This window comes from Caloenas nicobarica, chromosome 17 (assembly GCF_036013445.1).
Source record: "Caloenas nicobarica isolate bCalNic1 chromosome 17, bCalNic1.hap1, whole genome shotgun sequence".
Taxonomy (NCBI): domain Eukaryota; kingdom Metazoa; phylum Chordata; class Aves; order Columbiformes; family Columbidae; genus Caloenas; species Caloenas nicobarica.
In genome coordinates, this window is record NC_088261.1 from 2,794,375 (window position 1) to 2,810,405 (window position 16,031).

The window sequence follows — 16,031 nt, forward strand, 5'->3', positions numbered from 1 at the left end:
TACTGAGAATGCGCAACGCACACCCGCGTTCCCTGCTCCTGGCACAGAGCATGCGCAAAGGCCGCAGCGAAGCCGTTCGGCAGGAGCATGCGCGTTGCGCTTCGTGAAGCCCAGACGGCTGACCTCTGCACCCGGCCTGCCCGGATCCCTTCTGAGCATGCGTGAAGCGGGTTGTTCGAAGGCGCGTCTGGGTCTGAACCGGCGGGGAAGGGGCACGCGGCGGCTGCGCATGCGCCATCGGCAGGAGAGCGCCTCAGCGAGGGGCGTCGAGGTCAGCCCGGAGGAGGGGCCGGCGGCGGCGGGGCTGAGGGCGGCCGGAGGGGCTGGGGACGGGGGATTAACACCCCGAGAGGGCAGCTGTACCGGCGGGGAGGCCCGGACGGGAGGGGCCCGGTGAAGAGAAAGCCTCTGGAAGCGGGGCAGGGGGCCGAGCGACGCGAGGGCCGGGTGGGGGGCAGCACGGAACATGGCGGCCCCGGGGGGCGGGCGGGAGGTAACCGGGCAGGGCGGCTGTGGCCAGGGCTTGTCGCGCGGCTGGTACCTCACGAGTGGGTTGGACATGAGCCTGTTCGTCAAAATCATTCACAGATTTATTTATATCCTGCGGTGAGGAATAACTCGGCCTTGCTGTAACACACAGGCCTGAGGTGCAGAGTGGCAGCAGCGGTGAAATCAAGCACAAGAATTAAAAAAATAGCACATACCTGCCTGCAAAATGCAGCAGGATCAAGACACACACACTGGCTGTTGTCTGAAGAACGCTCCGGCGCAGCTGGGATGATAATGAAAAGTAGCACCCCAGAATAATGAGTGACTTGAAAAAATTGATTGTGTTTCTGGAAAGGAGAAAAAGTGAGAAACCAAAGCTACTGCAAAATACTGAATGGGGGAAAAAACCCCAGCAAAACATACTGGTACTGAATCAAAAGCTTTACTCTCTCTGGGGAGCAAGGGGAACGCTCTGGGGAATCTGTTTGACACCTCAGATTTTGGCCTCAGGCCCATAGCAGTACAGGACTGGAAACCAGGTAGACTTTTGAACAGGTTTCATGTTTTTATAAGCACGTGGTATTTTCTTACTATGTTTTTACAGCCTAATCCTATAACTTTGCTGGAGTTAAAATTATTTGTTTCTATCCTGGCTTGCCAAGCAAAAGTAAGAAAGCAAAGACGTTCCTTGCTGTATGGTTGGTTTCAGCTCCCTTCAGATGGATCCCAACTTAAACTGACTGATTTCCTGTAACTGGCCATCTGCCGCCTTCTGACATTTGGGAGAAAGTGCTGACAGTCCATTTTTCCCCAGAAATAGCCGGTGGTTGTAGTGCAGCCTTTTCCTTCTCACTAGAAGTTCTCAAAAACTGCAAAACTGATCAGAAATCTACTTGTCAGAGCTTTTTTTTTCCCTCTTTTTTGCAGTTACTAAAGGCATACTTTTCTTTTTTAGGCTTAAATACAAATCGAATAAGGATGTCAATAGTCACAGTCCAGCTCTCTTTTTTGCAGTTACTAAAGGCATACTTTTCTTTTTTAGGCTTAAATACAAATTGAATAAGGATGTCAATAGTCACAGTCCAGCTTGGCCAGTGTGGTAATCAGATTGGCCATGAGGTGTTTAACGCCATCTGCGCTGATGTCCGTGGCACACATGGGTTGTGTTCCAAGAAGGAGAATGAATCCTACCGTGATGCTTGCAAGGAACGCTTTTTCAGGGAGGAGGAATCTGAAGGTACAGTATTTAAATGTTTCTTTACCACAGAGGGTCTGGTTTCCAGCCTAATACAGATAAGAGGACAGAAATATTAGAAGTCTTTTACCTCCAGTCGAAGAATAGGTTTTACCTTCGGTCTTGACAAATTGTCACAACCCTCTGCCTTCACAACGTTGCTAACAACTGTGGAAGCAAAATCAGTGTCTGAGGCCACAGAACAAGTCTGCCAGTAACACAGCTGGAAACCGAGCTTATATATAATATATACATCATAATCTTTCCTTCCAAACATCTGCATTTTCTACTGTAGATAGATCACATCATGGAGTAGGACCCAGAGTACCTGAATTTGGTGTTGTCAAACGCATTAAATGGTTTATTTCCTGAAAGATCCGTGGTCTGGAGTTCAGATTTGTCTTTGGAGCAATAGATGGTTCTCCAGAAATCCAGGGCACTGCCAAGTCCTTTCTGTACCTGCCTGTTCTGTCCCGTTAAGTTAATAATTCGGCTTATGTGTGTGGGAAGAATACAATCTGGTGCAAGTCTGTCAGTCTTACACAAACAAGCTCTAATATTGGCACATTACTCTTAGTTTTGTTTTTCTCCCTGTCCAGTGCCCATTGCCCGAGCTGTGCTTGTTGACATGGAACCCAAAGTGATCAGCCAAACCTTATCAATAGCTGCCAGGTCTGGCTGCTGGAAATACGATGATCGGTCACACTTCTGTCAGAAGCAAGGGTCTGGGAACAACTGGGCAAATGGGTACGAACAATTGTTTCAAGGTTTGCTGAGGGAACTGGAGAGGCTGATGAGCTGTCTGGACTCTAGGAGTGGTACCATTGCAGCTGTGTGAGGTACAGAGTGTGTGAGATTAACTTGATTTGTTTTGAAGTTAGAATAGCAATATATAAAGCAGCAAAATTTCTAAACCGCTTTTTTCAAGGTGAAATTGGTATTTACAGTGAAAATGTAACATTTTAGAATAGAGTGAATATATTTGATTTAAGAATAGGAAACAATAAGCACAGTTTATAAACAGCTGTTTTGCAAAATGTCACAGCTGAGGATTGTTTGCTGCAGATAGAATGGGTGAAAATAATGCCAGGTTATATAAATAATATTAAGAAAAGTATCCTTTATGAACTAGCTTCACTTTATGGCTTATATTTTGATATAACCTGCCATCGCACTGTTTTGTCTTTTATTCAACAGTTATTCTGTTCACGGGCCTAGACACAAAGAAGCAATAATGAATCTGGTACAAAAAGAAGCAGAGAAATGTGATCGTCTCGATGGATTTTTCACGATAATGAGCATGGCTGGTGGTACAGGATCTGGCTTGGGAGCATTTGTGACCCAGTGTTTAAGAGATGCTTTTCCAACGTCATTTATATTAAACCATGTTATCTGGCCCTACGGCACTGGTGAGGTGAATGTTGTATTTCCCAGGGATATTCTACAAGTTTATAATCTCTATCTTCTTTTACACATAAAATACCTGCAGCTGAAATAAACTAGAAGAGAGATGCATTTTACTTTTTAAAAGTTCAAAAGGACAGAAAGTAACATAGCTAATGAATTTTTTGCCTAATGTTTGGTACATGTCATTTTACAAAGAAAAAAAAATCTTGATAATGTAAGTGCTAAGGTATAATGCAGTTTCATGAGCAGCTCTATTAGCTAATTAGAAATCTCCAGTTATGATAGTACCTCAGCATTATAAGCAGTTCTCAGATAGATTTGATTCCAGCATGTTTGTATGAAAGGAGGATAATGTGATTTTCACAGGTCTTGCTCACTTTCCATGAAAATGCTCTGCTAGCTCCTGACCTCATTCTGCACTTTGGCAAAGAAAATGAATCACTTCCTAAATCAGAACGGAGGAAAATACAGGAGTCAGAGGCTTACAAACTAGAAAGAGATTAACTTGTTTGGCTTTCATTTGTGTGTATTTTTTGCCTGTTTGTTTCCAGGTCATCGTTCAAAACTACAACTCCGTTTTGACTCTGTCACATCTGTACCAGTCATCAGATGCCCTTCTTGTTCATGAAAATGATGTCGTCCACAAGATCTGTGCTCAGCTGATGAATATTAAACAGATCTCCTTCAGGGATGTAAATCAAGTCATTGCACATCAGCTGGGGAGTGTTTTCCAGCCCAGTTACACAGCAGAAGGTGGCTCACACTATAGCAGAAACCCATTAGGTATCTAAATAATAGAGCTGCCTCGTGCATTCTCAGACATCTTGGTGTAATCATTTCCTTTTGTGAATTTTAATTTCTTCGTCTCCTTCCTCAAGTATGGGTACATCCCAAGTCTTAAGATAGGAAAAGCGAAGCAAAATACGAAATTATAAGTTCAATCCCAAATTTGTAGCAAGAGTTAAAAATAGATCCCCCAGCTTCTGGTTTCATTCTTTACCAAAAGAACCCAGTTTCTCCTTTTTCAGGTGGTCACAGACACCCTTGTACCTATTTACATTTCAGAGGCAATTTGTGCAGGACAGAAATTTTGGAGTGGGTTTTACATTTTGCATTAGGTCAGAAGTCTGTATAAATTGAGACAAAATGGAAGTTTTGTGTTTAGCTCAGAAGACAGGCTAGCATACAGCTTGGTAGCAACAGCCTGGCATTTGTATCTTTAATGGATTAGAGAAAGTTACCCATATTGCCAAGAGTTTTGCTTGTAAAATTAAACTTTCCCATGTGTGTCTGAATCTCTTTAGCAGTGCATAGGGTCTTAGAGGTGTTGAACCAGACTATAGAGCAAGACATGTCTAGATGGTAAAATAAAAGCTGCTGATATGCTTGTATAGAACTCTAGCACAGAGCAAGTTTGCATTATTTTGTTTAATGTGTATCCATATATTCGTCAAATTTAAACTTTATGTATCCTGCTTTGTTTCTTACCTGAAGTTGCTAGATCTTGGTGAATTTCCTCACTCTCCAATTTTAGCTAGCCTATGCAATATTTTTGTTGAATGTGAGCAGCTGTTAATTTCTTTTTTCAGGAGACTTAATGGAGATGTTAGTTCCACATCCCGAATTCAGGATGTTGGGTCTTCGTAACATACCACAGATGCCTGAAAACTCCCTCGCTTATAGCACGTTCAGTTGGCCTGGACTCCTCAAACATTTAAGGCAGATGCTCATTGCTAATGCTAAAATGGAGGAAGGTAAAAAGCATTCATTCATCTTCCGTATCCATCACTTTAAGCATATATTTTTACAGATGAAATAAATTAAATAAAGTTTGTTTTGTGGAGCTCACTGACAAGCTTTAGTGAGTTCAGAAATGAGCTGCTGCTCTCAGACAGCAGGAACTCGCCTCTGCATAGCCAGCTGCTCCTTTATTCACTCAGCTGCCACAGCAGCTCCCAGCTTGCTCCTGTTTTTGCTCCCAGACATCTCAGTTAATTATAACTCTTGAAAACACGCAAAACAAACCAACAGTTTTTGGCTGTGCACTTGATTTGCATGATTCATTTGGAACATTCCTTGCATAGTTCTGCTACGCTTTCTCTTTTTACACCTTCTACTAATAAAAATCACGCTTAGCTCTCCTGTATCATTTACATGGGGAATTCAGTATAGCTTCCAGTTATGCAAAGAACGGGCTGACAGATTGCTAAGTATAGAAACAGGTATCTGTTTTCTCTGGTAAGACTAGTGACTACCAGGCAAATACTGCGGGATTAGCACTGGTTTTCTCTAAGAGTTGTGTAATTGCTGCTTAACTAACATGCAGAAACGACCAACCCTAATATGATCTCAGCGTGGGGCAGTGTTAATTACCATCTGACTCTTTAGCTACTCTGAAGCCACATTTCATGAAACATTAACTTTCTTACATATCTCCTTTTGCCAAAATCTCATAGGTATTGATTGGCAAGTACGACCACCTCGTCCAGGCTTGTCCATCCCCTCCAGTCATCCCACAAACAAGCCGCTGCATTTCAATACTTCCATTGCCAACCTGGTTATCCTGCGAGGAAAAGATACGCACAGCGTAGACTTAGGTAAGAAGGAAAAACACAGTACCCGAGTGATTCTTGTTTCACATCTCACTGTTTTCTTTGCAACCATATCTGATGAAAGCGAAAAAAACCCAAGGCCACATATTTGACTACTGAGGTCAATATTACCTCTAGAAACTTTTTAATGTCCAAGGCCACGTTGTCTAATTGCTTAGGCCTGTTGTATTTACAGCCAAGACTTCTGTTTCCTGAAGCATTTCAGGGAAGGGGGAAGAGGCTGAAGTCCATATGTATGATAGGATTCTTGGCTATATTGTCTGAAAATATATTTAGCTGCTTCTGGATTGATGAGCGTAGCTTGCAGATGAAGTACTGATACAAGAGTATGCTCCTAGATAATCTAATGAATTTGTTTAAAACAGTTACATTTTCAGCACGCTGCCCACTGCAGGTTTTTTTCAAGGCCTGAGCTGATCTGCCAAGCATTGATTAGGTCACACAGGACTACTGAGATCAAGATGTACCAGCTTGTAGCTTTACGTTTGTCAAAAAGTCTGTCTTCTTTCTGCTCCAGGAAGTTTCCGAGATCCCTCATTATACACATCCTGGCTAAACCCTCAGGACGCTTTTAATGCGTGGAAAACACCAAGAGCATTTAACAAGTATGAAAAGTCTGCTTCTTTGGTCAGCAATAGCCAGTTCCTGCTGAAACCTCTTGACAATGTTGTAGGAAAAGCTTGGAATATGTTTGCTTCCAAGTAAGTGAAAATAATTATGCTGATAACCTCATTTACAACTGCCAGTATCTTCAGTGTTAGCAAATTCCTTGTAAATAGAGCTTGCTCTTTCAGCAAAGCCAAGTAGTGGTGAAAAAGCATGAAGATTGTTCCCACGCTTTAGTGGAAACATTTTTCTGCTTGAAACATGGTGGCAGGGTAAGGAACACAGAACTGTGCTTATGTTCTGTGGATAAGTGAGGCCACATATTCTAGTGCTGTCCATATGATTATTTTCTCAGTACTAAACGTCCCCAAATTTAGTGCATTCCAGTATGACCATCCTAAAAATAACATACAGAAGCTCTTTTATTGATCATACAGTTTCTAAATTGTGTACAGACGTGCTGCACGGCCCGAGAAACAAGTTCCTGTGTCAGTTCAAAAGCATTAAGGGGAGTTGTGTGTTTACTAAGGCTCCCATGCTATAAGTTCAGTTTTACATTAGAACCAAGAAATCTAGGAAATAATTGCCTCTTTACTTTGGTCATCATGATGCCAAGGTTACTGCATGCCATAGCAGGTGTCTGCTAAACGTGAGTTTCTGGTGCAGAAATTCTGTAATTAAAAGCCAAAGGAGCAAAACTGCCTCTACGAGCTGTGCTCCTCGTCTTACCGCCTGGTACCAAAGCACCAATGCTGAGAAGCAAGTTACCCTACACACACAGGTTTAGGCTTTGCATCTCAAATCTATAAATTACTTTACTCATATAACAATTGCTTCTCCTTCCATTTGCCAGTTAGACTTCGTTAGCTGCAATTTCCTCAAGTCATATACAAATTCCTTGAGCAATATACAAACTTATAAAAGCTATTAGAAGCGAGTCATGACTTATCAATAAGTATGAATTACAAAATGAGTTTAAGTAGAAACCAACCCATATGGTTACTGGGTGGAAAGCAACCTTGATTTGAAGTTGTTACAATAACTGTACAACCTGATTTCATGTGTCAGATTCTTCACTGATTTCCAATGTCTTATCCATTTTCCTACTGTGCTTTCAACACCCAGAGCCTATATTCACCAGTACACTAAATTCGGAATCGAAGAGGAAGACTTCCTGGACAGCTTCACAGCTCTGGAACAAGTTATCTCCAGTTACACCCTCCTTTGAGTATTTTTTAAATGGTCTGAAACAGCTTTCCTGAAAGAACCCAGCGCTGGAAAACTTTCCATCACGTTCCTGAAGTATATAAATTATTGGACTGTAGCTGTTTTCCAGTCTTGTAACCAGCGTGTGCATGTGTTAGAATAGTAAGAACTGAATCAGAACTGAACATATTCATATGAGCGGGTATTATTCATATTTAATAAATCTAATAAATAGCTATTTTTCAATACATTTACTATGTACTGCAGCTAAGTCTTTGAACATCATTTTTAGCATGTGGATATTTTTCATAAAGAATGTCCATGCAGAAGGATTTTTCTCCAGGCTAAACTCTCATGAACTAATGCGTGATACAAATTAAATGCGTGCTTGACTACAGTAGTAAGGCATTCCTGACCCTCCAGTTTCAATTTTTCATGATAACACTTAACCATAGAATGCTTCAATATTGATAAAGATGCACAATATCAGAATTATTAATCCAAACTGCATTTGGGTATCATTCAAGAGATGACAGTCTGCCATATGTTCCTTTAAAGCAAAGTAAGACCTAAATTCTTCTTTAAGGACCTTAACCTTGACAAAAGAATGGAAGTTTTGAGCCATCTTTACAAAAAGGTATGAAGGGTTCTTAGTTTTCCTGTCATCTTCAAGTTATATTAAAGATCATAATGACTTATATGCTTTTCTGGCCATTTCATTGTGCCATGTTTTCAAGTGGTGTTACCTACATCTTGGCTGTTGTTAAAGGCAACCTAAGGTTTAGGCAAAACTACAACTCTTCCTATAAATTAGAAGCAAGTAGGGGTTTTTATTCATTTGTTATTTATTGAAACATATTTGGGAGGAGAATTGCTGGTAGGTTTCAGATGTAAGAGCTTGTAATACAATATGATAAATATAATTTTATAATTTCAAAAGTTGATTTAAGAAAAGGGCTTTTTTCCCCCAGATTTTACCACGACCACGAGGTGGTGCCACTGGGAAGCTGCAGCCACTCAGCTGCACCAGGCAAGAGGAAGAGGTTGCAGTAGCTTGGCGCACAGACTGGATGCTTATAAAATAAGAGAGTGCAGGAGACTGAAGGATTATGTTGTAACCTCGAGCCTTCTGCTGCCTCTGTTAGCTTGTCACTTAATGGGAGGGAAAGCTTTTGGAATTCTTGCCATTCCTCTCCTCATATCACACTGTTCTCCCATAGAAATAATCCCGCTCACTATTAAATAGACACGCCAAAAATAAACATTACAAAATCAGTCTCAAGGACTTTTCCCCTGACAAGTGGACAAATATCATAGTTTCCGTTTATGTTTTAGTGCTGTTTCATACCAGGCCTCTGAGCTTTTAAGAGATGAGCACGCACACAGTATCATGCTAAATATGTTAAAGATGTTTGCAATATGGCTTATGATGCCCACACAGGAATCTTGCACTGTTAGAGATTCTGATTTAGATTTTAAGTCTTTAAATGAATTAACACAGTGGTAGATGCAGAAGTGACCATGTAATTTTGCCAGGCTTCATTAGAGCACAGCAGACACTCTCTGTTACTTTTCTCTTTATTTCCTATCCTGGTTTCATATACCTCTTTCACTTTTGTCCAGGTCAGGTACAGAAGCACTAAAATCCCCCCTGGAGCACCTGTTCTCAAACTAGCTCCAGCACACGACACCTGGAATTGCAAATACGCTGCTTGACAAGATTCAAGTGACCATAGGATTGAATCTGAAGAAAATAAGTAAGTACTGAGGCTCAGTTCCCAGTTGTTCCAGTAAACCCTTAGTACCAGCTGATCACCAGCATGGCTGTGTCAGTGCAAACCTCAATGGATGCTGATCCATCTCACAGTAGCTTATAGACAAGCAATGGTCATCTCTCATGCCTCCTAAAAGAACAAAAAAATATTTCAACTGCCTGTTAGTAGCAGGGCAACCGTCAGCAGACATAACAGTTGAGTCTAGTCCTAGTTCATACAGAAAAATAACTTGTGTAAATTAAAAAGCTGTATTGGTGCTTCAATTCAATAGCGAAATCATTAAATATACAGGGAAATCAGAATCATCCGTGAGGTGGATGGGGAAACACAAGAGGGAAGGCAAAGAGGAGAAAGCACGTAGGGTAAATACACCCAATCACTTTTCATATAAGACGACATTTGATATTTATGACAAAACATTTTGACAATATTCTTGCAGACCACAGTACATAATCCAACAACTCGCTCTGGTTTGCTTTCTATTTTCACTCAGCTGCTCTAATTCCTGTTTTAGGAACTCCCTCCCAAAAGGAGAAGGCACAATAATCATAGTTCAGCTCTCCAGCCATACTTCAAGCCCTATATTGCTCAGTAAAATATGAGTCGTTTGGAAGTTCAAACTACATATAACTTTTGTTATAGAATATTATTTGTGATATTTAATTTTTTTTCCCACTAAATCATTTCCTGGCAGCTCAGAGCTGGGGACTGTTCTGATCAAAAGGGCTTTTCTGGTGGTGTGTTTTTGTTGGTTGCAACCATTGTCTTTAACGGGGATTTTCACAGAAGAAACTGGAGGAACGATTGCACAAGAAGTTCAGATAAACAGCACAGACAGTTCAAGTTTGTAAGGAACAAAGGGTCAGGAGAGGAGACAGTATGCTGAGGTTCTTCCTCCTCCCTCCTTCAAAAGGCACAGGATGTTTAGCAACATAGAAATAATTTTCCCTCGTGTTTTCAACAGCTATCAGACCGTCTTCCAGTAACAGAAATGAGAATAGGTAACTCCATGTCTGAAAACAAACAAGTCCCAGCAATGCATATTCTTCCTCATTGCTCTGTAGGACAGGTAAAAGATTTTAAAAAGCTAAGAAGAGATAAGTCCTCTCAGAAACAAGGAAGAGAGCAAAGGGTTATTGTACTGCTGCAGCAATGAGTAACTTTATTGCAGAAATAACTTTATGTTATCTCTGTGCCTTTATAATTCTGATAAGGAAGCAAATACAGCAGGAGCTTATTGCACCTATGAACGACATAGATCCATTTATCCCTTCTTTAAAGTTGTTATTTATGGCTTATGTAACTTTTAATTAATGGAGCGGGATATTTGGTGTTTGTTGTTTTAAGTTTGATGGCAGAATTTGGGCCACATCTGGAAACACAGTACACAGCGAAGATGTATATCCCCAAAACAAAAAAAAAACAAAAAAAAAATCCTCATTTAATCTCTAGTTATAACATACGAAAACATCGAGGAAATATGCTGCAGCTCGAAGGCAGAGTGAGGCCAACAGGTTCATTACTGCTTAACAAAGATACTTCTGTAAGAACTTGTTCACAGCATTCAGGAAAACTACTCCTACTTCCACCGGAAAACAAAGGTTTTCAAAGCAGCAATAGAAAAATCACACCCATCAGCCAAATTTTGCCAACACAGATTCCTCAAAACTAAAAAAAAAAAAAAAAAGCACAAGTGTAACTGCTGGATAACTGTTAAAATCCCTTTCATTGCTCTGGAGAAGAGACTGACAGGAATTGGTTCAGGCATCTCTGGGCTTCTTCCTGTTAGTGTTGTTCACTGCTGACCTCCGTTCTGAAATTCTCACACCCTTTCCCAAACTGAGCCTTCATTTTTGATCTATGGCTGGATTCCTCTATTTTTTCCCCAGGATGTGGAGAGGGTCAAAGGGACAGGAAGTGAACAGCTATTATCACATTTTCAACATCTACAATTATATTAGAAGGTGGAGTAGTAATTTTCTATTTTATTGAGAAAATTAATTATGTAAATAGTCTGAGCCTGGAAGAGGGCCTTTATTTCATTAGCAATTAAAATTAATTAGCTAGATCAAAGCCAATCGCTGAGGTGGGGACAGCAGAACCAGTGGCCTTGACCTGGCCAGTTTTGGGCAAACTACCCACAGGATGTCCATAAACCAAGGAACAATGCGTCAAATCTCACTATTGTTTTTTGTAATGGACAGGTGCAGCTCACTTGGAAGTTGATTCAAGGACTCTAAATACAGCAGATACATTTAATGAATAGGATGAATTTTAGTTGGCCACACACACAAAAAGAACAAAAATTAATCCATTAAAAATACTTTAAACATAGTAACTGTTTGGCACGTGACAGGACACTAATGTAGTTATAGATACGACTTATTTGGACTTAAGTATATATTGGTGTTTGTAAGGGTAGACTGACTACCAGTACAGAAAGGACAGAATCTTAGCGTAAATATATAAGGGGTTTTTAAGAGGATTACCTGCACAGATTGACCAAACTGAAACAGCTCAAGATTAAGGGCAAAAATCTGTGGTTTCCACAAAAACTAGGATAAGAAAGAAGTTATATTCCAATTACCAGCTGACACACTACTGGGAAATATTGAGGTACAAAAGGATATTGAACAAATAGTTAGTGTTCTTCTGCTTTTGTCAATAAATTTAGCATAGATAAATATAATGAAACAAAGGACCAAACATCCAGATGTCCAAGTGTATTTTAAACAAGTCTGCGTTTTGCTGGACACTTTAAAGTCATCAGCAACGTGATTCATGGATCTGATACAGCACAAAAAGCTTCCAGGCGGAACTGAGCCTCTGCCTTTCCTCCATCGCCTTGGAGGGCAGCGCAGGAACAGCCTCACCAGGCACCAAATCCCAGTGTAGGCTTCTCCCCCAGCCTCTGGGCTTCCTACCCCACCTCTGCCCACGCTCCACAAACAGCTCTTAACTCGCCTGGACGTCGAGTTGATAATCCGGAATTTTAACTGTAGACCCTTTCCGGCTCTTTCAGTCAAACTCCAGGTTCACAATGGTCCCTTCTGGTTTCTCATTGTACGAATCCTCTCCCTCTAGACAGCCACTTCCCCTTGTCCGGGTGGGGCCGTGAGTCACCTCCCGTGAATCAGCAGAACCTGCTTAACCCTTTCCCAGAAACGCCAACAGCTGCAAAGAGGGTGGTGGGTCAAACAAATGTTACTGCTGAGCACAAAGGTGAAGAGAGCCTGAGATGAGGGATTAGAGAGGCTGCTGCTTATTAGGAAATGTAAAGGCAAGTTTTAGAGGTATAAATATGCACCATGAGAAAGATCAGGGAAGAAGTCTAAACATTAACCCCATGGCTCATACGAGCCTGAGAGATTCTAAACTGTGACATCTAAGAGAGTCCAGTGGTATAAAACAAAGGCGCAGGCCTCTGTAGTAATCTGTGTGACATAGGTTGCAGAGACTTTCTTATCTGCTAGTCTGTAAAGCAAAATTTTTTAAAATCTGGAATGTAACATCATAAGATAGAAAAATAAGTAAAATGAGGGTGCTCTCTAGGCCAAGATTCCTATCTTAAAAGTGAGAGCAATAACCAGAGACACTAAAATAAGCCACTGGTTAATACAAAAAAGACAGAATGAACATTGCTTGAGCTTCAGTGAGCTATGACCTTTTATTTCACTAGTTATTTGTGACGGGAGATAAATACCATCTTATATAGTATATTTGCATTTAAATGGGTGTGCTCTGCAAAAATGATTATTGTACATATTTGGTTACATGTACAACGTAATGTTTATTTAAAGGCTCACAAAAATACACTTCAGTTGCCTGAGAATGGTGTAATTGTGGTCAGATGGCATGATTTAATTTGAACTTTTGCCCAGCAGCCTCCAATATGTAATAGATCATTTACAGGAGCATGTAAGCAGAACACCGCCGAGGCAGCCAAATGGAAAGCAGCCTTATCCCACACGCCGAAGGTGTAATAAAATCCTGACTCTGTACTTGGCTGGCAAGGGCAGCTGTAGCTGTTCATTGTAATATCCTCAGTAAGTACAGGGAGAGCTGGGCAACAGTTCAGAGCTACTGCTCTCCAGATGGCTCAGAACAATACCCAGTGCAAAAATATGTATTTCCACGTACGCCTGCGTGCTGCTGGCTGTCGTGCGTTTCTGCCACTTGCAAAGAAAATACTGGGAAATTTCCTCCCCACCCCACTTTGGGCAGCTCCAGCCTCTACTATGACCCTGTTCAGAGTCATCTGGTCAGCAATTGTATTTATGTGGTTATTTGATGCTCTAAACTAGCGATTTCTCCTTCGTAGGCCAAATTTTGGTGAAGAAACCTAATGCAATTGATAAAACAGTTAAAAACATAAATTTGGCAACTAATGAACGTAAATCAAATTAAATACTCTTCTCCCAAGAAGAAAGCTTCTATTCCCCCGCTACCAGACGTTAACTCAGGTTTTTGCATTATTTTCATCTAATAAAGATTTAGGCTTCTCCACCAAGCCAGTATTTCCACACTGAATTATTCTTACATAAAAAACAGGTACAAACCCAATGTGTGCTGTGAAAGGGGAGCTTATTCTTCAATGATATTACAAAAGACATCTGAACTTCCTTTAGTCCACATGGGGTTCTGTTCAGTCTGAACAAAGGTCCAGTGAGCAGGCCTCACCTTGTCCAAAAATCGCTCAGCACCAAGGACAGACAGGGCTACGAGAAGAGACATCAGTGAAAGGTTTAGGCCAGGACTCTCAGGATCAGGTCTGCCAAATGACACTTAAAACTCTTTCTTTATTGACTTAATTGGAATGATCCTCTCTCAGTCACAGATGAAATCGATTGCCAAAGCACAGCACAATTCCACACTTCACTTAAAAACACCAGCTCTTTGTGGGCAACGAGCACAACTGGAGCTCACGCACAGATGCTGCAGTGGCCACGCACATGCTGAAGTGTTTAAAACAGGTTTGTACAGAAGTTAAGGGAGGCAACAGAATTAAAATCACCAATTGTATTAGCACAGATCTAGTAGAAATACCGCTTTGAAATTTTTGACCCTGTGCATTACTTTGAGCTTAACTAAATGCCAGCTTCAAGCACCTTAAAAGTTTCTCTGGTCCGTGCTGCTCCCCACCTGGAGTCTCCTTACGCAACACACGTGAAAGCACGTGACTGTGTCACAGGAGGGCAGCTGCACTGAGCTGAGACACGAGAATCGAGGAATCAGAGAAAGAAAATCTGGGGTTATGAAAATATACTAAATATTACAGCTCTTAGGAAAACAGCTGCAGCAAACAGAAGGCATTGAGAGAAGGCTGGTTTCTAAACAGACCAGAGAGATTTTGTGAACATGGCTGGATCTGCATCATGTAAATCTAAACGTGTGTTTTCTCTTCATGCAGGTCCAGTTTCTTTCAGAGACAGAAAAGAAATGCTGAGCACACAAACCTTTTCAACATCCATTGATGCCACCTTCCCATGAAAAGGCTTTAGACCGCACAAGTGCCACACAGATCGGCTGGTACCCACGTCAGGTAAAAGCGGGCTACCTACAGATTGATGTCGTAACTGTGGTCACGACCTTGTGTAAAACCAGGGTAATGACCACTTCAGTGTATTTCATAGAATTTGCTTAGATCTGAGATATCTTTGAGATAAATGCAATACTCCATAGAGCAAAAAGCAGCTAAATAGCACTGCCAAGGCCACAAGGACACCAGAGGAAGGCAGAATGAGACTTGTGCGGCCTGCTCTGTCACATTAGCATTAAAAAATAACCAACGAACCAACCCCCAAAACCTTAAATCATGCGTAGTAAACACACAGCCCTTTCCTCGCAGGACCCCACAGGCAAGACCAGCACAGCAGTCACAGAGAAAAGACACCGACTCACACTTTTTGCAAGGACAGAACAGCAGTTCGTGAGGCTGGGGAGAAGGTGCGGCTCACGGGCAGCAATCAGAACAGGGAACAATACCCCGAGCTGCCACAGCCCATTTCTCACCTTTCATCAGGAAGCAGCAGCCAGTTTCCTTATTACCAGCTGCCTGGGCAACTCAATTAAGCTTCTTGGGAAACTTAAGAACAATTAAGCTGGGAGCAACTCCCCTGAAACCCGGAAGATTCAGCACACTTACTTATCCATATCTGAACAGCTCCTCAAACGAAGTTTAAAGAACGATGACCTTTGATTTAATGCTAATGTAGTCAATGCTCTTTGAATTGTTCCATGCGTGAATAATAACAGTAAAACACTCCAGCACACTAAACAGCAGCGTTAAAGGCAAACTTAAACAAAACTTGGCCCATTCAACAGGCTCACATTTTACCACAACTGAACATCAGCAGCAGGGAATAGGCTCGATGACTGCACAGCTCAACAGCCTCTTCACTTTAAATTCACCAGAGAATAATAGTTGGCTTTTTTGACCAAAATACCATTTTGCTGAGTTCCTGCCACACACCGATTGCTGGGCTCTTCCCAGTCACTTGTACCTGGAAGGCGATACAGCCAGATGCCTTTTAGTGATGACGATTTCTGATTTCTGTGTCTGAGCTCCTTTCACTCTTTAGACAAGTGACCCAGGTTGTTTCAGCCTCTCCCATTCACACCACTACCAAAACTGTTCTGCTGCCTTTTATGAAAGCTGAGTGGATGCATCAATAAACAAGTGAAACAGATAAAGAAATAAAT

At 41.4% G+C, this 16,031-nt stretch overlaps 1 protein-coding gene across 3 annotated transcripts; it reads left to right on the plus strand.

Moving 5' to 3' along the window:
* Window positions 1–191: 191 nt before the first annotated feature.
* On the plus strand, window positions 192–15,227 carry TUBD1 (tubulin delta 1). 3 transcript variants are annotated; one of them, XR_010607187.1, is made up of 11 exons: window positions 1,534–1,726; window positions 2,323–2,470; window positions 2,921–3,137; window positions 3,682–3,913; window positions 4,720–4,884; window positions 5,587–5,727; window positions 6,260–6,443; window positions 7,474–7,650; window positions 9,178–9,311; window positions 14,740–14,871; window positions 15,178–15,227. XR_010607187.1 is itself a non-coding variant. In XM_065647401.1 (9 exons), the coding sequence occupies exons 2-9, from the start codon at window positions 1,555–1,557 to the stop codon at window positions 7,574–7,576; spliced, it is 1,362 nt and encodes a 453-aa protein (XP_065503473.1). In that variant the 5' UTR covers window positions 192–271; window positions 1,532–1,554; the 3' UTR covers window positions 7,577–8,087. The 3 variants fall into 3 exon arrangements, 2 of the variants coding, with proteins under 2 accessions (XP_065503473.1, XP_065503474.1); XM_065647401.1 differs by lacking the exons at window positions 9,178–9,311; window positions 14,740–14,871; window positions 15,178–15,227 and adding an exon at window positions 192–271 and having other exon boundaries at window positions 1,532–1,726; window positions 7,474–8,087; XM_065647402.1 differs by lacking the exons at window positions 2,323–2,470; window positions 9,178–9,311; window positions 14,740–14,871; window positions 15,178–15,227 and having other exon boundaries at window positions 1,641–1,726; window positions 7,474–8,087.
* The last annotated feature ends 804 nt before the right edge of the window (window positions 15,228–16,031 follow it).